Source organism: Sapajus apella, unplaced genomic scaffold (assembly GCF_009761245.1).
Source record: "Sapajus apella isolate SASKATOON/1434 unplaced genomic scaffold, GSC_monkey_1.0 scaffold105, whole genome shotgun sequence".
Classification (NCBI taxonomy): Eukaryota; Metazoa; Chordata; class Mammalia; order Primates; family Cebidae; genus Sapajus; species Sapajus apella.
In genome coordinates this window covers 6,232,389-6,259,339 of record NW_022437045.1, presented here as the reverse complement: position 1 = coordinate 6,259,339, position 26,951 = coordinate 6,232,389, and the positions used below count along the sequence as shown (strand labels likewise).

Here is a 26,951-nt window from a genome sequence, read left to right as displayed (position 1 = left end):
AGGCATCACACTGCCGGACTTCAAACTATACTACAAGGCTACAGTAATCAAAACAGCATGGTACTGGTACCAAAACAGAGATATAGATCAATGGAACAGAACAGAGGTCTCGGAGGCAATACAACATATCTACAACCATCTGATCTTTGACAAACCAGACAAAAACAAGCAACGGGGAAAGGATTCTCTGTTCAATAAATGGTGTTGGGAAAACTGGCTAGCCATGTGCAGAAAGTAGAAACTGGACCCCTTCCTAACACCTTACACTAAAATTAACTCCAGTTGGATTAAAGACTTAAACATAAGACCTAACACCATAAAAACCCTAGAAGAGAATCTAGGCAGGACCATTCAGGACATAGGTGTACGCAAGGACTTCATGACCAAAACACCAAAAGCATTGACAACAAAAGCCAAAATAGACAAATGGGACCTAATCAAACTCCACAGCTTCTGCATAGCAAAAGAAACAGCCATTAGAGTGAAACGGCAACCAACAGAATGGGAAAAAATTTTTGCAGTTTACCTATCTGACAAAGGGCTGATATCCAGAATTTACAAAGAACTAAAACAGATTTACAAGAAAAAAACTAACAAGCCCATTCAAAAGTGGGCAAAGGATATGAACAGGCACTTTACAAAAGAAGACATACATGAGGCCAACAAACATATGAAAAAATGCTCATCATCACTGGTCATCAGAGAAATGCAAATCAAAACAACATTGAGATACCATCTCACGCCAGTTAGAATGGCGATCATTAAAAAATCTGGAGACAACAGATGCTGAAGAGGATGTGGAGAAATAGGAACACTTTTGCACTGTTGGTGGGAGTGTAAATTAGTTCAACCATTGTGGAAGACAGTGTGGCGATTCCTCAAGGACCTAGAAATAGAAATTCCATTTGACCCAGCAATCCCATTACTGGGTATATATCCAAAGGATTACAAATCGTTCTACTATAAGGACACGTGCACATGAATGTTCATTGCAGTACTGTTTACAATAGCAAAGACCTGGAACCAACCCAAATGCCCATTGATGATAGACTGGACAGGGAAAATGTGGCACATATACACCATGGAATATTATGCAGCCATCAAAAATGATGAGTTTGGGTCCTTTGTAAGGACATGGATGAACCTGGAAACCATCATTCTCAGCAAACTGACAGAAGAGCAGAAGATCAAACACCGCATGTTCTCACTCATAGGCGGGTGTTGAACAATGAGAACACATGGACACAGGGAGGGGAGCACTACACACTGGGGTCAGTTGGGGGGAAATAGGGGAGGGACGGTGGGGGGTCGGGAGCTGGGGAGAGATAGCAAGGGGAGAAATGCCAGATGTAGGTGATGGGGAGGAAGGCAGCAAATCACACTGACACGTGTGTGCCTATGCAACAATTTTGCATGTTCTTCACATGTACCCCAAAACCTAAAATGCAATAAAATAAATAAATGGGAGAAAAAAAAAAAGAATAAATTCCAGATGGACTGAGGGATTGAAAGTGAAAGTACTGTGACTGGAAGGATGGGAAGGAGCCGGCCTTGTGTAGAGTGAGGGAGAGCATTCAGCCAGTGGGAACGGCTGTGGGGAAAGCCCTGAGGGAGGAAAGGGCGTGGTCTGTTCCGGGGACTGGAGGACACCAGGGGGACTGGAGGACACCAGGGGGACTGGAGGACACCAGGGCGACCGGAGCCCCGTGGGCCGGCAGGAGTGGGGGTTGAGGTAGAGAAGTGTGCAGGCGCCAGCTCTGTCGGGCGATTGCGATTTGTAGCCAAGAACCTGGATTTTATTTGAAGTTCCAAGGTCAGCTATTGAAGGGATCTTGACAAATAACATGATGCAGATTTTTATTAAAATCACCCGGTCTTCTGTGTGATGAAGGGACCAGGGTGCCTCAGTAGACACGGTGGATCCAGGAAGAAGACTGTGGAAGTAGCCCAGGGAAAGATGGCAGTAGCTTGGCCCAGCATGGGGTCAGTGAGGATGGAAAAGCGCAAAAAACAACATAAGCTTTGTTTGCTGATGTTTGCACGATCAGAGGTTGGGGGTGAGAAAAGGGGAGGATTCAAGGGCGACATCCAGGGGTATTGGCTTGAGCAACTCAGCAGACTCATGTGTTGAGGCAGAGATCGGGGGGTGATGGGTGTGAGGTCTGAACTGTGTGGTGTGGGGTGTGGTGGAGTGTGGTAGTAAGAAGGAGTTTAGAGGCCTGTGAAATATGCAGGTAGACATCAAGTAGACAGTTGGAAAGAAAAAGTTACATTCCAGTGTAAAATGGCCAAAGGGTTCAATAGAAACATCAAAAAAATATATTATTAGCTAAATGAATATTCATCTTCACTAACAATCAAGTAAATAAATCTACATTAAAACCGCTTTTGGCTGGGTGCGGTGGCTCATGCCTGTAATCTCAGCACTTTGGGAGGCCAAGGTGAGCGAATCACGATGTCAAGAGTTCGAGACCAGCCTGGACAACATCGTGAAACCCCGGATCTACTAAAAATAAAAAAAATTACCGGGACATAGTGGCACGCACCTGTAATCCCAGCTACTCAGGAGGCTGAGGCAGGAGAATCACTTGAACCTGGGAGGCGGAGGGTGCAGTGAACCGAGATTACACTACTGCACTTGAGGCCAGGCAACAGAGTAAGACTCCATCTCAAAACCAAACCGAACCACCATCAGTTACCATTTTACTTGTCAAATTGACAAAATTGGATTCTTCAAAATAATTATGATACCAAACTTTGGGAAAGAGATTGAAATGGACTCCCACACACTGCTGGAAAGTGTACACTGAGGAAAACACATCTGGAAGAAGTGTAGAAATATGTATTAAGTGCTTTGCCATGCATATCCTTTGGCCGAATAAATTCGTTTTTAGTGTACCCTAAGGAAAATACGAATATATGAGAAAATAGATAATTTTAAATTAAATATACCTTCACATAGTTTATAACATTAAAAAATGGGGAGATAATAATAGGATATCAAGTTAACTATATTTTGAAGACTAATGATGTAAAAATGCTAGCTATATTGAGAGAGTAAGAGCTAAACTGTAAACTGTTCTGGTGTTATGATACCAATATTTAAAAGTACAATTATATATTAATGAAATATATATAATGTAATTTTTCATGTTTTCTCCAGTGAACATATTTTTATGTTATAAAGTAAAATTTTAACAAGAAAATGTGAATATTTCACTTTCCAAGAAATAAGGAAATGCAGCTTCAAAAGGAATACCACTTTCTTAACTATTAAATTATTTCTTAGTCTAAAAGTTACTTTATTTCTGAAGTAACTGATCTACTAGTAGTGTTTTGCAGGTGACACTTTATCCCTTTCAAAAAGCAATTTGGTGATATTATCAAGATCCCAAGGGCCGGGCTTGGTGGCTCACACCTGGAATGCCAGCCCTTTGGGAGGCTGAAGCGAGAGGATCACTTCAGCCCAGGAGTGTGAGACCAACCTGGGCAACATAGCGAAACCCCATCTCCAAAAAAAATAACAATAACAGAAAGAGAGCTCATTTAACCAAGTAACTACTCTCCTGAAAATATATTACTCATTAGCAATTAATTTTTTTTAAAAAAGGAAAATCTATTTGTGTGTATTCTTTATAACCGTGGCCTTCCTTGTAAAAGTGAATATTTGGTAGTGTAAATATCCAGCCTGAATATTTTGGTACGTCTACCATATGCAGTTTCTATAAACTATACATGAGATTATTGTAGAAGAAATTTTATAAAACTGGACAGCCCACCAGAAGCTAATCCTACAAATGATAATCATGTCTGCTTATGAGACTGGAAGGAAAATAGAAGAATTAGTAGAGTCATAGGGGTAAAATATTCTATTTCTTCAAAATTCTGTAAAATTTTATATTATTTTATTGTTACTATTTATTTTGTGCCCTACCTCATTTCAAAACATGTTTGATGTGATACTATTTTCTAGCGTTATAGAAATAGATACTAGTCATATCTTGTATTCTTATCAAAACAATGAATAAACGTAGTGAGTGAATATAAGGAGACTCATTATTAAACGCATCAGAATGTTTTGCCTTAACCTGAGGATGGAAGAATTTATGATCTGAGTGATTGCTCAAAGTTTCTCTGTTGTCATGTGGAAAACCTTGACCTTGATTTTCTCATTTAGGCGTCCCTATAGACTCAGCTTATTATAAGGATATGTAATTTGCATGTTATTTTATTTATTCAATCCTTGAATTCCACAATAGTTGTTTAAAAAAATAGTCTCAGCTGGTACAGTGGCCCAGGAGTTCATGACCAGCCTAGACAACATCGCAAGACCCCCATCTCTACAGAAAATTCGAAAATTTGCCACAATGGCATGCATCTATAGTCCCAGCCTACTCAGTAGGCTGAGGTGAGAGTATTGCTTGAGCCCAGGATTTGAGGATCCAGTGAACTATGATTATGCCACTGCACTCCAGCCTGGGACACAAAGCGAGACTATATTTCTGAAAATAAATAAATAGAAAGATACCTTATTTCTCTAGTTCAACCTTCACTTGACTGGAGACATCCATGCCATCACAGCTGCCAATAACTTGCTGGCTGCCGCCATCGACACCAGGATTCTGCATGAAAACACGCAAACTGATAAGGTGAGAAGGATTCCTTGCTGGCCATTTTGGGTATTGTATCCTGGAATTCCTGGATACTTAAGGAGTTTGTGGAAAGAATTCCGGTGCCTGCAAACTCGGAAAGGTTATTCAATTCAATTTTGTGATTTTTACGTATCCCTGTTTCCCAAGGAGAAGCAGCCATCCTTTGGTTAGATTCTCAAATGGGTTTATGAGCACTGCCAAGTTATTGAGAGAATTGTACTACGTTGTAAAAGCCAAATATTATCTGAGATGAGTCGTTAGTTTTAAAGACAGTAGGTAGACCAGTTCTCTTCATTCTGGCTGTAGGTACAATCTCTAGTCTGTTCTAAGGGGATTGGACAGATGCCGTTTTAAGAATAGTGTTATGGGGAGCTATATTGGATGTGCTGAAAAGATGTCAGAGACCCTTACTGGGCTTCTTGTGCATGTAGGTTATGAGTTAAACCACACCCCCAAAAGAGACCGCCCACCAGAAGCTAGTCCCTCATAGACATGGGACATAGATAAAAGGGGTACTTTCCGGCGTGTTTTACAACAAGGGTCCTCATTTTCTAAAATTAAAGTAATTCCTTAGTGAGTCTTTGCAGCACAATCCAGATACATCTTCCTTTTGTAGTTGCAGCAATATAGATTAAGAAATACATTTATGCAAACTCTTTGCAATGTGTGTTATTTCAGATCTCGTCAGTTTTATGAAAATGACAGAATTGAAGCCTATGTTGTTTATATTAGCCCACACACTTTAATAGGGTCTTTTATCTAAATAGTTCAGTTATGAATGCAGTGAACTTTTTTCATGTACTGTGAATTGTCCAAGTTCATGGACAGTTAACTTTTGTGGGGTCTCATTTTTGTTTTGTGTTTTTAGGCTCTGTATAATCGGCTGGTTCCTTTAGTGAATGGTGTCAGAGAATTTTCAGAAATCCAGCTTGCTCGGCTAAAAGTAAGTTTCCAGATAGCAATTCTTTAAAAAGTAAATATCCTAGAAACACACCAGAAAGATTGTCAAAACCTGAAATTTTCAATTTGATTTGATTCTGGTTCTCTGATATCCTTTTGGGTATTAAACTCTATAGAGACAGAACACTGGAGCGGAGAGGGCACAGAGTTCAAAGCCTGAAACCTGATTCTACATGAAAGAGCCAGGTGGACAAATTAATTAACATTTTTCAGTCTCAGTTTCTTTTTCTATGACATGAGTGTCCTGTTTTGCTAATTTATGAGTACCCTAGTCAACTGACAGATTAGCTGAGCACAGGGGCACATACCTATAGTTTGAACTACTCATGATTCTGACATGAGAGGTTTGCTTGAGCCAAGGAGTTTACGGTTATAGTGCACCATGATGGCACCTGTAAATAGTCACTGCACACCAGCCTGGGCAGCATAGCAAGGTCTCATCTCTTGAAAAAATTAACAAATTAGAATTTTTGGTGAGTCCTCTTTCTAAAGTGAAACATTTTTATGACACCTATCAAATTTCTAGGAAATTATAAGATAACCTTTGAAAACTCATCTATGGTTTTTTGTTTGTTTGTTTTGTTTTGTTTTTTGAGACAGAGTTTCACTCTTGTTGTCCCTGGCGTGCAGTGGCATGATCTCGGCTCACTGCAACCTCCGCCTTCCTGGTTCAAGTGATTCTCCTGTCTCAGCCTCCTAAGTAGCTGTGATTACAGGCACTTACCACCGTGCCTGGCTAATTTTTGTATTTTTAGTAGAGATGGGGTTTTACCATGTTGGCCAGGCTGGTCTCAAACTCCTGACCTCAGGTGATCCATCTGCCTTGGCCTCCCAAAGTGCTGGGATTACAGGCATGAGCCACTGCGCCCAGCCTCATCTATGTTTTTGTTGGAGCAAACACTACAATTACACGTGTGAATGCCATCTTAATTCTTAAAACCTGTGTTATCTTTTTTCTGATGATATTTGCTGCCTCCGATCTTCTAATCATATTGGTTGCTACTAGCTCTGTTTCAGAGACTAGACCATAACCCTAAATGGTATAACTTATAACCCCTGGTTGGCATTAGTGGTTTTAAAAATTCACCTCCTGCTTCTTACTGAACCAAGTTCAGTGTGTTGAAAGTGGTGAGTAATCCCATCCTTACTACACCCTGTAGCTGTAACAACATGCAGTTTCTGCTTCCCAGATCTTTTTTATGCTTCATCATTAAAAATCACTTTCTTTTTGTGTGTGTGGCAGTCTTGCTCTGTCGCCTAGGCCGGAGTGCAATGGCGCAATCTTGGCTCACTGTAACTTCTGCCTCCCAGGTGCAAGCAATTCTCCTGCTTCAGCCTTCAGTAGCTGGGATTACAGGTGCCCACCACCACGACAGCTAATTTTTGTATTTTTAGTAGAGAAGGGATATGATCATCCATGTTAGCCAGGCTGGTCTCGAACTCCTGACCTCAGGTGATCCACCTGTCTCAATCTCCTGAAGTGTCGGGATTACAGGCGTGAGCTACTACACCCAGCCAAAAATTACTTTCTTAGGACGTTTTGTTTACACAAAATCAATAGGAAGATTTCTTGGCCTGGCATAGTGGCTCACAACTTTAATCCCAGCACTTAGCCAGGCGAGGACAAGAGGATTGCTTGAGCCCAAGAGTTCATTACCAGCCCAAGCAATATAGCAAGACACCCATCTCTACAAAAAATTTAAAAATTGGCCAGACATTAAAAGTTTTAATTTTTTTTTCTCCTCCATGAATTAGGAATAATTTACTTTGAAATATAGAAATAAACTTAAATTACTGGTATTTGTATTTGAAAATAACTAATGAACTGGGGCATCAGTTATATAGACAGCAGTTTATGTGTCTTCTGAGCAGGGTCCCTGGTGAAGCAGCCAGCAGCAGGCACAAGTTGTAGTTAGTTGTATGCTGTCAACCCAGGACATCTTCACATCAATGCATTTCAGACTTTGTTACAAATTCCCAGCATCTTACACTTATAGAAGAAATCTGGCCCTAGGCATTTGTCCGATTTGGCCTAACCTACAATTCATTCAAAGTTCAGTTTAGTTTTTTTGTTTGTTTGTTTTTGTTTTGTTTTGTTTTTTTGGGTGGGGTGGAGGCAGAGTCTTGCTCTGTTGCCCAGGCTAGAGTACAATGGCATGATCTCAGCTCCCTGCAACCTCCACCTCCCAGGTTCAAGCAGCCCTCCTGCCTCAGCCTCCCAAGTAGCTGGGGTTACAGGTGCTCTCCACCATGCCTGGCTAATTAAAAAAAAAAAAATTTGTGTGTGTTTTTAGTAGAGATGGTGTTTCACCATGTTGGCCAGTCTGGTCTCGAACTCCTGACCTCAGGTGATCTGCCTGCCTCAACCTTCCAAAGTGCTGGGATTGCAGGTGTGAGCCACTGTGCTCAGCCCAGTTTTATTTTTTAAAAGGCTTTACTAATCACAGAGAAAAGTAAATTAGAGGGATATTTTTGGTGACCTTTTCTTCTCAAACTTCTCACATTTTTTCTTCTTAATCATTAGAAATTGGGAATAAATAAGACTGATCCAAGCACACTGACAGAAGAGGAAGTGAGTAAATTTGCCCGTCTCAGCATCGACCCGTCTACCATCACGTGGCAGAGAGGTGGGTGCTGGGGAGATGCCAGCAGGCTGATGGCCGAAGCTCTTAGATTAAATTCAGAAACTCACAGCTTGATCCTGTGCAGTGGTCTTCCCAGCCTGTGCTTCATATTCTCACCATTTACTTCAGTGATTTTATCTTACCACCCTCTTCTCTTAGCCTTGCCTCCAAACAAAATTTCTCTCTGGACTCAATCCCATCTACTCCTGTGTCTTCCAAATTTCCAAGGAAAATTACCTAATTTTCTCTTCAGTTTCTCTCATCTTTGGCCTCTTGTCTCTATATTAAGTAAAAACAAACAAACTGTAAAAAAAGTTTAAAAAAGACCACACCTCCCCGGCTTTGTCCTGTTCCTCCTCCACCCACCATCTCACCTTCTTGCGTTCACTTCCTTACCACTGGCTCTCGGTGTGTTTCCAGTGCTGGATTTTCCTCCATATCTGATATGTGCTTCCACCTGTTTACAATGCTTCCCTCCACCACTTCAAATGCAGGTGGATGGACTCCCCGTGAGCTCTCCACCACCTCGACTTCCCTGCTTCCCTCTCGGCTGTGATGTTCCCTTCCTTCTCCTACACTGGCCTCAGTCTTATAGCTCACTGTGGGATGGGACAGAGGGCAAGCACTAAATGGGAAGTCAGTATCCCTGAGTGTGTCTTTTCTCTGCCACTGATTCACCGTATGACCTTGAGCAAGTCACATGCATGCTGTTGGCATTGGAAATGGAGATGGTCACATACGCTGCACAGAAATACAGCAAGCACACTTCAAGCACCTTCTACGGCTGTAGAAATGTTCGATGGCATGGATTCCTGATCCTTCCTCGATTATTCATCTCATACCTCTCCCCTCAGTTTACCACTTTATTCTCACATTTGGAGCATATTTATGAGATGTGCATTTTATAGCAGCTCCAGACTGATAGATTTCCTCGCTTCCGTTTCCATCCCCTAGTTCAGAGGGTTCACGTTAACAGAGATACCCACTTGTGGTCAGAGGCCTCCAGTGGCTCCCACATCCTGGGTGATAGAGTGGCCATCGCAGAGCTTGGCCTTCAGGACATCCGCAGTGGCTTCCCTCCCTAAGCTCCCTGCCTACTTTCTACCCAGGAGGGCCTACCTCCGTCCCGCTGCCAGCCCTGGCTGGGCCATCTCCATCCCGTCTCCTGCCTAGGCCACTCTTGCCCTCCAAGATGAGCCCAGGTCTTGCCCCTTCTGGGAATTTCCTTCCTGGAAATCCACATACCCAGTCCATTAAGAATTTAGTGTTTTCTCACAAACCATGAGGTGGAGAGAGAAACACCAGAGACTAAGCCTTGGCTCCGCCATTTATGAGCTGCACAACTTTGGACAGACGACTGATTCAGTTTCCTCATCTTTAAAATGGAATCATAGTTCCAGCTTCCAAGCTGGGGTGCTTCACTGAAACACAAGCATCCTTTCCTGACCCAAAAGCTGTGCCCACACGATCAATGAAGTCACTTTGGTGATAGTTGTATTGAGTAGTGTTTTTTTTTCCTTTCTTTTTTTGAGACAGTCTCGCTCTGTCACCCAGGCTGGAGTACGGTGGCACGATCTCAGCTCATTGCAACTTCCACCTCCTGGGTTCAAGTGATTCTTCTGCCTCAGCCTCCTGAGTAGCTGGGACTACTGGCGTACGCCAACACGCCTGGCTAATTTTTGTATTTTTAGTAGAGATATGGTTTCACTATGTTGACCAGGCTGGTCTTGAACTCCTGACCGTGTGATCCACCCACTTCGGCCTCCCAAAATGCTGGGATTACAGGCGTGAGTCACAGTGCCCGGCCTGAGTAGGGTTTTTTGTTTGTTTGTTTTTGTATTTTTTGTGGAGATGGGATTTCATCATGTTGCCCAGGCTGGTCTCAAACTCCTGAGCTCAAGCGATCTGCCCGCCTTGGCCTCTCAAAGTGCTGGGATAATAGGCGTGAGCCACCACACCCAGCCTGCAAACTTTTAAGGATACATTTTTCATTTTGAAATAAGTAATAACATTATAGAGATTTTGGAAATGCCTCAAAAGAATTTCAAAAACCTTGCTATACTAATAAAACTACTATTCATAGATTTTTGTGTGCATCTAGTTTTTTGGTATGACTCTAGTTATAACTTAAGTGTGTAGATTTTATATGCTATGTGTTTCATTTATGCCGTAAGTATTTTATATTTTGTTGTCTTTGTTGTAATGGCCATTTAAAATACTCTAGAATATTCCTTTGTGGATGAACCACAGCTTATGTAAGCATGCCTCAGTTCTTGAAAGCACCAATAGCATTTGAAATAATGGACATGAATACTTTGAGCATTTTATTAAGGAGCCTACATATTTTCTCTGAATTTTTTTTAGAACTAGGAAGATTTATTATTAAAACATCATGATGTCCAAAATGTATTGTCATCTGTTTTTTTTCCAAGGCATTTGTGATTTTGTGTTATTCTTCAAAACTGTTTTGGAGGTTTACTGATGACAGAAAAATCACAAAGGTGGAAATTAGTGTGTTTTAACCAAACATGTGGAGGTGCTAAAAGAGAGAGTTTTATGCCAGTTGGCATTCTTCTGTTTCTGCTTTGGGGCTCCAGCCGGAGCAGCCATCAGAAACAGGGCAAGGCTCAGACATAGCTCTTGGAAGAGAAAGTCTACATCATCTTTTTACCTGGGGCTGGTATGCAATTGGTTTCTCTCTGTGGAGCTAGGAAGGATTAAAACATTCTGTGGTTGTGAATCACTTTTAATGGAAGTGACAATTTACAAAATTATTCCAAAAAAGAATTCAATTCTGTTATCGTTCAGGGCACTGAAGTAAAGAAAACTTTATTGCTGTGGACAAGGTACCTGGGTCAGAGGAATCTGGAATGACATTTGATAAGTTGTTTGGCTCTTATTGCCATGAATTAATATCAGAAATAGGACTCTTCATCAAAAGAATGGAGAACAGTTACTAGTAGGGTTTTTGGCTTAAACCTCGAGCTAACGGAACTTTTGTGATGAGACTGGATCTTTATTTGATTTGACAACTAGAGCAGGACACTCGGGGTGCAGGGGGATGGGAATGAACCCTTCTTGTCAGGCCATATGGATGCTGCGCCATTTAATGACCACCCCCTCCTTTCAGCCTGTGTACAAGTCTAATGATTGTTTCATCTTACACCTCATAAGTTTAAAGGCCTCATGTTCCTGGAACCAGAGTGGGACAAGGAACCCACAGACCTTTCCAGAAATGCTTAACATAAGCAGAAGAAAATGTGGACATAGGGCCATTTTGTTACAGAGCACAATTTTGCACAAGTGGGCAGGTTGGAGCCCCTCAATACATAGCCCAGGAGCTAGTAAGTGTCTGTTATTCCATTTTTAGTTCTATCCTTCAGAGACCAAGAATTCCGTTTTGGATCACTAACATAGGGTTACTTTCTAGTATCTTTCTTGTGGCCTGGAATTTAACCTCCACATTTCTTTTTTCTTTCTTTTTTTGAGACAGAGTCTTGCTTTGTCACCAGGCTGGAGTGCATGGTGTGACCTCGGCTCACTGCACCCTCTGCCTCTTGAGTACAAGTGATTCTCCTGCCTCAGCCTCAGCCTCCCAAGTAGTTGGGGTTACAGGCATGCGCCACCGCACTCAGCTAATTTTTTTATTTTTAGTAGAGATGGGGTTTCACCATCTTAGCCAGATGGTCTCAATCTCTCGACCTTGTGATCCACCTTCTGCGGCCTCCCACAGCGCTGGGATTACAGACGTGAACCACCATGCCTGGCCAAATTTTTTATTTTTAGTAGAGACGAGGTTTCACCATGTTGGCCAGGATGATCTTGATTTCTTGACCTCGTGATCCACCTGCCTCATCCTCCCAATTTGCTGGGATTACAGGAGTAAGCCACTGCACCCAGCTAACCTCCACATTTCTTAGGTATCACTGATGCTGTTACATGTCTCTTTCCCTACATAATCAAAATCCTGGTGGATTGCAAGACTCTCTGCTTCCTAGGCCACAAGTAAGCTTTGGAGGCCACTGATTCTAGTTGATCTTGCCAGATAATTTTTTTCTTGTTTTCTGTTTGCTAAATAAAAACAGCTGAATTTCTCTCGTTGATTTTAAAGAAATTTAATAAAAAGATCCCCTCAATCTGGCACCAAGATTGTGCATGCTATGTAGCAGGAAAGATGTTTTTACTTGATTGACTGTGCACCTTATATACATCTTGGGAAGAATAGGTGGCTGATGATGCTATTGAGAAGCAGGCCTGTTATTTTGTATTTGCTCTGTGTATAGCTGAAAACCTCATACAGGAGGTTTCTGTGAGGTGTGAGTGTGTGTGTAAGAGAGGGGGAGCTTGTTACAAAAACTAACAGCCGCCGTGTCAGGGAGCAGCCACAGGCCAAGAGGACAAGCTGGCCTGCTAGTGCTCTGCGTGTGAAAGAAAAGGTTAGCTTTCTTCTTTCTTCCTTGTGCGGATTCCTATAGTCCCAAATACCGAATTTCCGTCACTGTTTTCATCAGTGCCATATCGTGCACATTGAATAAAATGGATCTAAGTTGTCAATGTAGACAGCTTGTTATTTGAAGCTGCATAAATTAGCAAAGTCAGTGTTCTGGTGTTGTTTTGTTGCATTGGTATTCACTAAATCAAATCTAATTTTCACAAAATGTAAGTAAGTGCAATTCTTGTTTTTTGTTATGTTTTGTTTTGTTTTGAGACAGAGTCTTGGCCGGGTACAGCGGCTCATGCCTGTAATCTCAGCACCTTGGGAGGCTGAGGCAGGTGGATCACCTGAGGTCAGGAGTTCGAGACCAGCCTGGCCAACATGGCAAAACCCCATCTCTACTAAAAATACAAAAAATTAGCCAGGTGTGGTGGCTGGCACCTGTTATTCCAGCTACTCTGGAGGCTGAGGCGGGAGAATGGCTAGAACCCAAGAGGTAGAGGTTGTAGTGAGCTGAAATCACACCATTGCAGTCCAGCCTGGGTGACAGAGTGAGAATCTGTCTCAAAAAACAAAAAAGACACAAGCTCTCACCTCCATTTCCCAAATGAAAGTGCAGAGACACAATCATGTTCATTGTAGCCTCAACCTCCCAGACTCAAGCGATCCTTCTACCTCATTTTTTATTCTTTACTCCCACTGTTTCCCAGGGTGTTCTCAAATTCCCGGGCGATCCTCCCACCTTGGCCTCCCAAAGTGCTGGGATGACAGGTGTGTGCCACCATGCCCAATCAACAGCTGAAATTCAAATAAGCCAATGAGGAAAATGAAGAGGACTGGTGCCTCTTCTAATCACGTTGACTTTTCCTCCCAATACTGCTTTATTTGCTTTTGGTTTGTAGAATTGTGGTAAAATAGACATAACATAATATTTTCTATCCATTTGTCAGCACACAACTCATGGCATTAAATACATTCACAATGATTACACTACCATCACTATACCCAGAACCTTTTCATCATCCCCAACAAAAGCTCCTTATCCAGTAAATAATTACTCCCCTCTTCTGTTCCTGCCTATTCTAAGTACCTGATGTAAGTGGACTCATATAGTATTTGCCTTTCTGTATCTGGCTTATTTTACTCTGCACAGTGTTTTCAACATCCATTCATGTATCAACACGACCTTCTTTTATAGCCGTATGATATGCCATTGCCTGTCTGTGCCACCTTTTGTTTATCCATTCACCTGTTGGTCTCTCTCCTTTTGACTGTTTTGAATAGTGCTGTTCTGAACATGGGCATACAGATTTCTAAGTGTCTCCTTTCAGTTCTTTTGGGTAATACTGAAAAGGGAAGTTGCTGGGGTTTCTTTTTTTGTTTTTTCAGTCAGAGTCTCGCTGTGTCGCCTAGGCTGGAGTGTAGTGGCACGTTCTGGGCTCACTGCCCCAGGCTGGAGTGCAGTGGTACGTTCTTGGCTCACTGCAACCTCTGCCTCCCGGTTCAAGTGATTCTCCTGTTTCAACCTCCAGAGTAGCTGGGATTGCAGGCAGGTGCCACCACACCCAGCTGATTTTTTATTTTTAGTAGAGACAGGGTTTCACCATGTTAGTCAGGCCAGTCTCGAACTCATGACCTTGTGATCAACCCACCTTGGCCTCCCAAAAAAAGCCTCTAAAAAAAGGCTGGGATTACAGGCCTGAACCACAATGTCCAACCTGCTGGTTGTTTTATGTTCCACCTTTTGAGAAAACTGGATTGGCTTCTATGACTTGGGTTTCATCATAATACCCCTTATCTTCCTGTGGCACTTATCACTAGTGGTTGCTTTCTCTTTCTTTCTTTCTTTTATTTTTTTTGAGATAGAATCTCATTCTGTCTCCCAGGCTGGAGTGCAGTGGCGTGATCTCAGTTCACTGCAACCTCCACCTCCAAGTTCAAGCAACTCTCCTGCCTCAGCCTACTGTGTAGCTGGGATCACAGGAGCCCACCACCATGCCTGGCTAATTTTTGCATTTTTAGTAGAGACGGGTTTCACCATGTTGGCCGGGCTTGTCTTGACTCCTGACCTCAAGTGATCCCCCACCTCGGCCTCCCACAGTGCTGGGATTACAGGCGTGAGCCACCATGCCCTGCCGCTAGTGGATGTTGTTTTATTTGATTCTTTCTCTGTGTCTACGCACTAGGCGGTCAGCTTGGGGGAGCCTGCCCTTGTCTCTTTTACCCTCTGCAACTTCCCGAGCATCAGAACAATGTCAGACATACACCAGGTGGTGGGTCCATATTTGCTGACTGAAGAACTAATCCGTTCTCTTTCAGTATTGGATACCAACGACCGATTTCTACGAAAAATAACCATCGGGCAGGGAAGCACAGAGAAGGGCTATTCCCGGCAGGTAGGTGGTGCCTTCTTACTGGGATTGGCTGTGTTCTTATGTCCGTTTCCACTGGCCCGGGAGGTCACTCTTTGCCTTTCTCTTCTCATCCCCAACCTGTTGTGGCCAGTGGTTCTCCCACTGTTTCATGCTCTCAGCAGGGCTGGGAGAGGATCAGAAGACACGGAGGCTCCAGTGTCTTTTTACCAGCTTTTCCATGTATGTTAATTTCATTTTTTTCATGTATATTTCAAATTGTGTTTCTAGAAAGAGCTGCTCAGGGTGTTCCTTGAATATAAATTCTTACTTGTTTTATTGGGAACCCACCCAGGTAATACTACATCTGCATAACTGATAAAAGAAAATCTCAGACACATTACTCAAATTTTACGTATCAAAGAACAAACACCTAATTATTAGACTTTATAGCATGAGGAGTTTTTTTTTTTTTTTTTTTTAAAGGATAGTGGCTTATTACTCATACAGAGAATGCAGGAGAAAAATTATGATGTCTGCCTTCACTGTAATAGATTTTTCATGTGTGTCAATGGCACTTAGGGAATACAAATTAATTTCATGATTTTTCGTCCAGGCACAGTGGGCTTCTAAATTGTGTTGTATTGTTTTTTCTTTTTTTTTTTTTTGAATTGGTTATAAACTTTACATTTTAGAACAGTTTTAGATTTATGTCCTTTATGTTGTCTTTATTAGTGAAAGAAGAGTCACTTGTACTATAATAACCAATCCTTATACCAGATAGACTTGTGACCTTTTGAAATGTCTTGAATTAAAAAGTGAGTAAATACAGGCATTGCCTCAGGAAGAGAAACTAAGTTCGTGGACCTCCTCTCCTACCAGTCCTGGAACTTACACATACACACACAGAGATTTCCAGTATCCATGCTAGCAAACTGCAATCATTGCCATGAAGTTTTAGAAATTTCTGAAAAATAGGAAGATGAAATTAGATTGATGGAGAAAAGGACAGCCCAAACTATAGTGGGCTTAGATCCTTAACAGGCATTCTTGCTCTTCATGTTCCTCAGCCTCTCCTGCTGAAGTGGGAGATTTATAAGAAAAGAGGTTATTCCCTTTTTTATTTATTGCTGTATTCCCTATGCTCAGAACAGAACTTTGTTACATATAGTAGTAGGTGTTAAGTAAATGTCTGTCCGACAAATGAGTAGAATAATTAAGACAGTTTATGGATATAGAAGTAAAATGCCAACATGGAAGGATATTCACGAGTAGTCATAAAACTGTAGACTGAAACAATCAAGTATCATTTACCTAGGAGTTTATCAAGTAAAAACAGTAGATACTAAATGCTAGTGAGGATGCAAGGAAATGGGGACATGGGAGTAGAAATCCTTTTTTGATGAGTTTGTTATTACTAAAATTTGAAATGACCCAACCATTACAACTTTCGTACTAAAAGTATTTTAATAAAAAGAAGAAGAAGAAGATGTGTTAGATGCAGAAACAATTCTATGTATTAGGATATCTGTTGTGGCATTATTTACTGTGGTGAGAATTTGAAACAATCCAAATGTCCAACAGTAGGGATGGTTGCCTATATTTGGTTTGTCATTTTGTATCACGGGAGAGTTGAAATTAATCAATGTGTGTATAGGTGTCGTGAGGAGAGTAGAGAGCTCTCATACCCATTGGAAAGGTTTTAAAAACCATTTAAGAAATTTGAAGTAAAATACTGACATTGTAAACGTGTTTATGTTAAGAAAAACCCAGCGTGCTTACTTACATTCTAGGCACTTATAGCCTATTTATGTACATAAGTGCATAGCATGAAAAGTAGAAAGATGTGCAGAGCATTAGTTGCCTGTGGAAAGAGGATTGGGAATGAAAGCGAGTATTGAAAAGGCCCTTTCTCTGCATATTTTTGTGCTGGTTAGGCACTGGAAAGATGGAAGATTCACAGTGGCCTTCATTTAAGTGCCTACCCTGTGCATTGTATTAACATTTCCATTATATACATTAGCACATTTCATTTGTAAAGCTGATTTACAAATGAGGAAATTGGGATGCTATGTTAAAAATCTTGCCCAAGGCTATATCTTGTATTGCTTTGTGCATAGATATTTTTAAGTAAAAAGGGATTATGGTGTATTTAAGAGTTTTAACTGCTTCTTATTTATCTTAAGACTGTAGTGAAGACAGCTTTTTAGGTCAATAAAGGTAGATCTGTAGCATCAGTTTTAATGGCTATGTCATGTCTCGCAGAGGTACTGTAATGGATTCAACCAGTTCCCTGTTGATGAGCGTGTAGATTGCAGATTGGGGCTATCACAAGTAAGCTGTAGTAAGTATACACACATTTTTGTGTGTGTACTTGTTGGCAATACCCTTAGGATATTATTCCAGAGGTATGATTACAGAGTCAGAGGATACAGTTTTCGAATGTTGACATATATTTTGACAGTACCTTCCAGGAAATTCATATCAATTCACATCTTAGCCAACAGCCCACGTTAGCCTTTGTTTAAATTTGTGCTAAATCCCTCATTTGTCCTATTGTGATTGTTATGCATTGCATGCCTATATCAGAATATTTCATGTGATCCATAAATATATACACCCACTATATACCTACGAAATGAAAAAGTAAATGCTAAATCAATAAACCTGTGATAAGCTGATAAAAATAAAAGTTTTATTTGCATCTTTATATGATTTTGAAAAATTTTATTTGCAAAACAAAATGAGCAGCCTTCCACTATGCACATCATTTAGTCATTAAAGTGAATGAATGATATTTCACTTGACCCAATTGGTTTCATGTTTTGATGCTCCAGATGTGGAACTTTGTAATTGTAACAATTACAAATGAAGACCTTGAATATGGATTATATATTCTTATTTACACAGCTAATATTTCAAGAATATGTCTAATCTCATGTTTTGTATTGAGAAAAATCTCAATATTTTTTAGTCATTTTCTCATATGCACTGCTTATACTGGAATGGTAGTATAGAGAACCCTAAATTTCATGCAATGAAAAACCACTTATGTTTGAAATGAGTTATATTGAGAATGCCATAATTGAATGTAGTTGTATATGACTTCCAGGTAATATTTTTCACTAAGTCAGTGCCTAATGCAATCTCAACCAGGAAGTAGCCAGAAAGCTCCTCATTTCCTTCATTTCCTTACTTGTCAGTGATGGAAATGGAGAATAAAATGTCTCATAAGGTGACCCCACCAGGGCACAGCCATTCTTTCTCTGCGTAAGCTTGACCTTGTCTGGCTCACACTCCCTTTGGAAAGAAGAGAATTAAGCTGGGATGTAATGAAGTGGTTCTGTCCAGAGAAATGTTCCTAGTGGCTGAATTATGAGGAGGAGGAAGTACACACTCCTGTGTCCCTTTGATTTCATGTTGGACTTTGTACAAATATGGAGCCAGAGCCAAGAGATGGGAACAGGAAGTCTTAGGAACTTTTTGCAAAAAGTCTCTGCTCTCTAAGCTTTCACTACTGAAAGCTTCAAGATCTGATGTGGCCATACCCTCCCAGGCAGCTGAAAATTCAGTCTGTGTCACCAGTTGACTGGAGTGCCCTCCCTGCTGTGTTGAGATCCAGATCTGGGATCATAGTCTCACATGCAGGAAGCCAGCATCTTTCATTGTCCCTCATCTCTGTGCCAGACAGACAAATGCAGACACCTTGACAGACCGATTACTGACAGGGAAGGAGGTCCACAGGCTGGTCATTAATTGATTCAATGTGTATTGCATGCCTGCTGGGTTTCATGCTCCGTGCTCTGAATTCAGAAGTGAGCCTGCCTAATACAGTCCCTGCCTTCATGGCACTTATGGTCCAGTGGTAGAGACACACCCTAGACAGATAATGACATTAGTAATCAATTAAGCCTGAGACATGCTACAACAGCAAACCATGTGGTGGCACTGTGGGCGGGTGTGATGGGGGCCTAACCCAGCCCACCCTTTGCTGACATAGAGAATGGCAAAGAGTATGTTCCCCCGGGACACCACCCAGGGAGCACCAGGCACAAACCTACATGGTCTAGACATGCAGAAAAGTGATGGGATTGCATTCATGGCCTTTTGAGGATAGATTCCCTGGGCCTGCAGTTGCTTCATGGCTGAAATCCAGCTCCTTGTGGGAACGGGCATCCCAGTGGTGCTGCCACTGACCACTACCTGTGCTTGGGCTGGTTCAGGCGCAGTTTGACATCACGGTGGCCAGCGAGATCATGGCGGTGCTGGCCCTGACGGACAGCCTCGCAGACATGAAGGCCCGGCTGGGAAGGATGGTGGTGGCCAGTGACAAAAGCGGACAGCCTGTGACAGCAGATGATTTGGTGAGTGTTTCCAACCCAGAAGCTCCAGGGAGTGGGTTGTCCTTGTTCTTTGTTACCGAAAGAAAGGTTTTCTTCCTTTTATCAGTGGGTATAATGAGGATCCAGAAGTTTCCACACACACATTTCTTCCCTCACAAGCACATCTGACCGCTTCCTAGTGTTCTCATAGTCATATGTGATGTGCTTACACCTGGCTGCACCAAAACATGTGAAATTGATTTCTGGAGCTTTCCACCATCCTTGCTAATCCTGATCTCTGCTTCTGTCTGGGCTGGGAAGGGGTCATCCCCTTACAGTCACTTGGTAGCTTTTAAAAAATATGCCACTGGCCAGGCTTACTGGCTCCCGCCTGTAATCCCAGCACTTTGGGAGGCCGAGGTGGGTGGATCATGAGTCAGGAGTTCAAGACCAGCCTGGCCAAGGTGGTGAAACCCCGTCTCTACTAAAAAATATAATAAATAGCCAAGCGTGGTGGCGGGTGCCTGTAGTCCCAGCTACTCAGGAGCCTGAGGCAGGAGAATTGCCTGAACCTGGGAGGCGGAGGTTGCAGCAAGCTAAGATCTTGCCACCGCACTCCAGCCTGGGTGACGGATGAGACTCCATTTAAAAAAAAAAAAAAACAGTGCCATTTATGCCTGCCTGAAATTGAGATCAAATCACATTTCCAATGAACAGAAGGAAGGGGCTCTGCTTTCATGAATAGGAAGATAAAGTTGGCACATTTCTGGCAACAGCCTGGCATATTATTTAAGTTGGAGCCTTACATTTGGGTTTCATATTATAAAAGCAAATCTCTGCATTAATCAGTCTTGCTTTTCTAGTTCCCCTTGGAGTAGTGCAATGCTTTCATGGTTACCTTTTTGGTTACCTGACTGTTTTTCAGCTGTTTTTGAAGAACCAAATCTGAGTCATCTCATAGGTCTTGTTAAGTAACTTCAATAGATCAATTTATGTCAGCAGTCTATGGAATATTTAGTATAAAACTTAAAGAGAAAACCCTCAGGTTACTATACAAGTGCTGCTTTATTAAAATTACCCAAATCTCACTATTTCTATCTAAACTAACATACCACCGTTTCTGTCTAAGTACATTGCTCTGTATTTTATTAATTTGTATAGCAATAAATATGTATCAGGAACAGTTTTGAAACTTAATCCTCAAATACTACTTTCTTAAATTTATTTGTTTGCTTATTTATTTTTATTTATTTTTTTGAGTGAGAGTTTCACTCTTGTTGCCCAGGCTGGAGTACAATGGCACGATCTTGGCTTGCTGCAACCTCCGCCTCCCAGGTTCTGGTGATTCTCTTGCCTCAGCCTCCCAAATAGCTGGGATTATAGGTGCCCACCACCATGCCTGGCTAATTTTTATATTTTTAGTAGAGACACGGTTTCACCATGTTGGCCAGGCTGGTCTTGAACTCCTCAGGTGATCTGCCCACCTCAGCCTCCCAAAGTGCTGGGATTACAGGTGTGAGCCACCATGCCCAGCCCTTAAATTTATTTTTATGTGAGTATATGATAAAAATCTTGAATCTGGAAGAAACCCAAAGGTTAGTCTTTTTCATTATCTTTTGTGTTTTTTCTTTTAGTTATCTTTCGTGTTTCTTGTTTGCACAAAGTACCTTATTTATTCAAATTGTGCTTCACCCGGTGGGAGCTATCGAGAGTTGACCACCCATAGAAAATTGAGGGAGGATTTTAGGAACTGCTGAAAGTTTCTGCCACATGCATGATTCTGACATACCCTGGAAGAATGCATCCGAGCCCTCCCCACATGGACACAGAGCATGGAATGCTAGCAGGCACAGAGGGTGGCAGAGCTTGCCTGGCACATGACAGCAGAAGCACTGAGATGTGTCCCAGAAAAATGAGCAGGTGGAAACCTACCTGAGACATCCAACAGAAACGTCCCATTTAACTTCTCTCCTCCTTTAGTTTTTTGAATCAGTTTCTTTGGTTGGAAAGTATAAGCAAGGACAGTGTGCAGAGAAGTAGGCAAACTCCTCCTCTTCTTCCACCTGCTCTGCATTAGCACCACAGGACGACTCTCATGGAGCCCTTCCCGTCCTGCAGCTTTCTTCTTCCTTCTTCCTTCTTTTTTCTTTCTTTCTTTCTTTTTTTTTTTTTTTTTTTTTTTTTGTGTGTGTGTGTGTGTGTGAGATGGAGTCTCACTCTTTTGCCCAGGCTGGAGTGCAGTGGCACAATCTTGGTTCACTGCAACATCTGACTCCCGGGTTCAAGCAATTCTCCTGCCTCAGCCTCCCCAGTAGCTGGGATTACAGGCACATGCCACCACGCCTGGCTAATTTTTGTTTTTTTTTTATCAGAGATGGGGTTTCACCATGTTGGCCAAGCTGGTCTCGATATCCTGACCTCAGGTGATCCACCCACCTGTGCATGAAAGATTTGTTTTATGGAGAACCTCATAATCATCATTAAGGGAGGTTTTGGAAGAAGGGCAAATGTCCTTCAAAATGCTATTTCCCTCACCATTCACATCGTAGAATGACTGACATCATTCTCAGCTCTGGTGGGGAGAGGTGGACAGAGGCAGCAGCACTGTCCCCTGAGGCCTGGGGTTGTCTGTGGGGACACCCACCCAAGAAGCAGGCTGGAGCGAAGTGCCATCCATTGCCTGGATAATCTTTTGTTAGGAATCTACTGTTTTTCTCTCTTCCACAGGGGGTGACAGGTGCTTTGACAGTTTTGATGAAAGATGCAATAAAACCAAATCTGATGCAGACCCTGGAAGTAAGTGGTTTTCTTATTATATTAATTGTTTGTATTAACTGGATTGCCACACAATGTGAGCATTTTTAGCCAATATGAGGCAGGCATAGAGCATGCAATGTGCCTTTGCATGGCAGCAATGTGCTTTGCAATATCAGGCAGAAAGAGTGAGGATCTGGTTATGAACCTGTATTGGTTTGTTTAGACATTGCTATTAGGAACTACCTGAGATTGGGTAACTGACGAAGAAGGATCAGGATAACTTCTTTGTCAACCAAAAAGAAATTTAAAGTGTATTCATAGCTTCTTTAACATGAGTCGTGTGTTGGCTTAATTGACCTGAATAGAAACTTACAATGTCAAGTCAGTCTAATATTTCAGTAGGTTGTATGTTTTCTGTTTTCCCTTAATCTCATAATCATTGAGTTGTGGATTTTTTAGTTTGCTTTTTTGTTGTTGTTTTTTTGTTTCCAAGCAAAATACAGTAAATGCCAAGAAATGCTTTCCAGAAAAGCATGCTGCACTCCATTTGTACAAGGATATTATTTTTGTAAATGACATGCCCTGCTCTTGTCTTCATTGAACATAAATGTTTTGTCACGTTATCTCCATTTTAATCTAGTTTTCTAGTCACTAGTCAGACTTTTTTGATTTAGCAATTGTCTAATTCCCTACTCCTTGCTAGTGAAACCTCAGGGTTTGGGCCCAAACAGAAGCAGTTTCTGGGCACATTGAGTAGAGACAAGTGGAAGGATACAGCTAGAGGAATGGGGGACAGTGGTGTCCTGGTGAGGGTTCTAACAGTCAACACTCTGGGAAAGAAGAATTCCTGGTTATAGCATTTGCCAGTTTCCATGGTATAACTGATCCCACCATGGCCAATCCCCAGCTCCCTTTCATGTCAGTCAGCATGGGAATTGGGAGAAAATTTGTGCTGTCAAGTGGTACAAATGAGCTATTTGTCCTCAAGCTGCAGTGGGACAAAAGGAGCTGCTGGAGGTGACCAGAGGGCAAATAATGTTGGGGGAACACAGCAGCAAGGCAGGTGGAATGTCAGTCTGTTCATTCTATTCATTTAGCTGATAGAAAGCTGAGTTTGGCCAGGTGCGGTAGCCTATGCTTGTAATCCCAGAACTTTGGGAGGCTGAAGAGGGTGGATCACTTGAGGTCAGGAGTTTGAGACCAGCCTGGCCAACATGGTAAAACCCATCTCTACTAAAAATACAAAAATTTGCTGGGCGTGGTGGCATGCACCGGAAGTCCCAGCTACTTGGGAGACAGGCAGGAGAATCACTTGAACCTGGGCGGCAGAGGTGGTAGTGAGCTGAGATTGTGCCTCTGTACTCCAGCCTGGGTGACAGAGTGAGACTCTAACCATAACCTGGGGCAAATTATTTCATATTTCATCCTCAATTTTTTCCCTTGTAAAATGGTCAAAGTAGCAACAGCTAACTCAACAGAGTTATAGTGAAGATTAAATATTTATTTAAAGCATCACATGGACCAGTGCAATATATTAGGGGCTAAGAATACAGCAGAGCACTATTCAACATACCAGCCCTCTTGAACCTCCACTTCAGTGAAGGAGACAGGCAAAAGGCAAAACAGTAAACACATAGCATGTTATTTGGCGGTAAGGTCTGGAGAAGAAAACTCAGAGACCAGGAGGGGCAGAGTAACGCGGGGTGTGTGTCTGTGCCTGCCCGCCTGTTAAAGCAGTACCAGCACAGAGCTGAGTGAACCAAGGAGGTGAGCCATGCATGTGTCTTGAAGAGCATGTGGACAGAGGGTTACCTTGAGTGCAGAAGCATTGGGCAGCAATGTGCTTTGCAATCTCAGGCAGAAAGAGCGAGGATCTGGTTAGTAACCTGTGTTAGTTCATTCTTGCATTGCTATAAGGAACTACGTGAGACTGGGTAATTGAAGAAAATTGGTTTAACTGGCTCACAGTTCCACAGACTTTACAGGAAGCATGGCTGGGGAGGCCTCAGGACACTTACAATTGTGGTGGAAGTCGAAGGGGAAGCAGACAGGTCTTTATATGGCAGAGCAGGAGAGAGAGAGCAAAGGAGAAAGTGCTACCCACTTTTCAACAACTAGATCTCGTGAGAACTCACGAACATGAGAACAGCAGGGGGAAATCCACTCCCAGGATCCAGTCACCTCCCACCAGGCCTCTCCTCCAGCATTGAAGATTATAATTCCACATGAGATTTGTGTGCGGACACAGAGCCAAACCATATCAGAACCAATATGACAGAAATGGGGGAACCGGCCAGGCACAGTGGCTCACGCCTGTAATCCCAGCACTTTGGGAAGCTGGGGCAGGCAAATCCCTTGAGGTCAGGAGCTTGAGACCAGCCTGGCCAACATGGTGAATCCCATCTCTACTAAAAATACAAAAAAAAACTAGCCAGGCATGGTGGTGCATATGTATAATCCCAGCTACTTGGGAGGCTGAGGCAGGAGAATTGCTTGAACCCTAGAGGCAAAGGTTGCAGTGACCAAGATTGCACCACTGCACTCCAGCCTAGGCAACAGAGTGAGACTCTAGCTTAAAAAAAAAAAAAAAAAAAAAAGAGAGCAGAAAGAAATGAGGGGACTATTTCTGAAGGTGCCCAGTGAGGTTGCTGCCTGAAGGTGTCGTGTCCTCTGAGCTGAGGAAGGGAGGACTGAGCACCTTTAAACAGGTGCCTGCAGCCCTGGGGGAGGGGGAGGGGTGCAGGATGCACAGGTGCCAAGGCCACACCCTTCTGCTGCAGCTTGCCCTTCCCATCTTTCCTCTCTCTGATCATTCTGCCAGCATGCACATGTCCTCAGAGGTAGGCCATCTTCAAAAGTAAACAAAAACATTTCAAAAGCTTCCCACCCCCCTGCATCCTCATCTAGCTCCTGCCCGGCTCTTGTCTGTCATTGGGGTCTCCATGTTGACTGACCTTGGGTTCCACCTATCCTGACTGCCCTCATCCGGATCACTTGTCCCCCGAGACACCAAGTCTTTGTTGCCCTGCCCTCCTCAGAGAAGCTCAGCAGAGTTTGACAGCTACCCGTCTTCCTTCTGTAGCACCTGGTTCCTCTGGCCTCAGGGGTCTTTCCCACCCCAGGCCTGCTCGCTGCTTCTCAGCTTTGCTGGATTCTCTGATGACCCCTCACTTTTCTCACCCCGTTCTCCTCCAGGATTAGCCAGGTGATGACTCCCAAACTCTTGTTTGGAATCTCATGAACCTGGAATTTCAGACTTGCGGGTATGATTACCAGGAGCCACATGGGTGGGTAAAAGCCATTTCAAACTGATACATAAACTAGGACCCACCTCCCACTTCCTTCCAACCTCACTTCTTCCCTGAAACCTACCCAGTCATTCAGAGCAGAACCCCAGGATGATCCTGGAGGCGTGTTTTCCCTTCCCCCCTCCTCTCTCCATCCCTGCAGAGTCCTCTGTGATTACGTGACTGCTCTGTCCACAGTGCTGGATGCCTCCTTCCTAATTCAGCTGCCAGCGTGCCCCACCTGCAGCAGTGCAGCAGCCTCCCACCTAGTCTCTCTGCTGCTACTCTTTTCTTCCAAAATGCTCCCCCTCCTCAGCAGCCATAGAGATTGAAACCTAATTAAGTCCTGTTGCTTTCCGGCTGAGAGTCCTTCCATGATTTACCCATGTTTCCACCCTACTCTGAAAAGCTCCTGGGACCTGGCCCTGGCTTCTTCCCTCTCCCTGTCCCTTATCCTCATCTCTGATCCTCTGCCCAGCCCCTTTGCATGGCTGACACCACTACCTGGGTCACTTCCTGATATCTGCATGTCCAGCTCCTTCACCTTCCTCAGGTCTCATGTCTCATAAGCATCAGCTGCTCAGGGAAGCCACAGGAAGATGCAGTCCCCACCCCTCTGTGCTGCATTCCAGTGCATGGCAGAATGCTGAGAGCTTCCTATTTCCTTGTTTTCTGGATTTCTCCTCCCACCAGGATGAGAGCAGGACCTTTTCCATCCTTCACCGCCGCATCTCCAGCTTCTAGAAAGTGCCTGACACCTATCAGAGGCTCAGTAAAGACTTGTTGAATACTTAAATGAATGCTTATTATATTTACTACATTCTCCTAAAAATACATATATTTTTTTTCTATAGCCATGTGTCACTAAAAAAATACCTGTTTATTAATAAGTTAGGCCAGGTGTGGTGGCTCACTCCTGTAATCCCAGCACTTTGGGAGGCCGAGATGGGCAGATCACGAGGTCAGGAGTTCAAGACTAGCCTGACCAACATGGTGAAACCCTGTCTCTACTAAAAATACAAAAATTAGCTGGCCATGATGGCGCATGCCTGTAATCCCACCTACTCAGGAGGCTGAGGCAGGAGAATCGCTTGAACTAAGGAGGCAGACGTTGCAGTGAGCCGAGATCATGCCACTGCATTCCAAGCAAGACTCCATCTCAAATAAATAAATAAATAAATAAGAGAAAAAATATGAAGATATGTGATATTCCTTCATAACACTTCTCCCTCACAGATGAATACTTACTATTTGGGATCATAATTTTCTTGTTTTGAATAATTCTCTATTAGAAATCACTCACACTTCTGAGATATTTCCCACTCCGAAAACCTGAGAAATAGAAAGTGTAGCTTCCATTTAACAAATGAGTTAGTGGACTGGGTTGTCCAAGCAGTTCTTATTGCCTTCACTTTTATTTTCTTCTTAAGGGTTCTGAATCTCTGATGTATCAGCACAGAAATAACAGGTTTAGCTTACATTACAAAAAGTACTCAGGCGGGGCACAGTGGCTCACTCATGTAATCCCAGCATTTTGGGAGGCCAAGCCGGATGAATCACCTG

General features: G+C 42.7%; 1 protein-coding gene across 2 annotated transcripts in view; it reads left to right on the top strand.

Moving 5' to 3' along the window:
- Positions 1-26,951, top strand: part of MTHFD1L (methylenetetrahydrofolate dehydrogenase (NADP+ dependent) 1 like) — a 228,139-nt gene that overhangs the window by 74,455 nt on the left and 126,733 nt on the right. For both annotated transcript variants that reach the window (XM_032258828.1, XM_032258829.1), the window contains exons 14-19: positions 4,542-4,649; positions 5,521-5,595; positions 8,137-8,239; positions 14,991-15,067; positions 19,246-19,386; positions 22,072-22,140. In XM_032258828.1, coding sequence (XP_032114719.1) covers positions 4,542-4,649; positions 5,521-5,595; positions 8,137-8,239; positions 14,991-15,067; positions 19,246-19,386; positions 22,072-22,140 — 573 coding nt within the window. The remainder of the gene's footprint in view (positions 1-4,541; positions 4,650-5,520; positions 5,596-8,136; positions 8,240-14,990; positions 15,068-19,245; positions 19,387-22,071; positions 22,141-26,951) is intronic.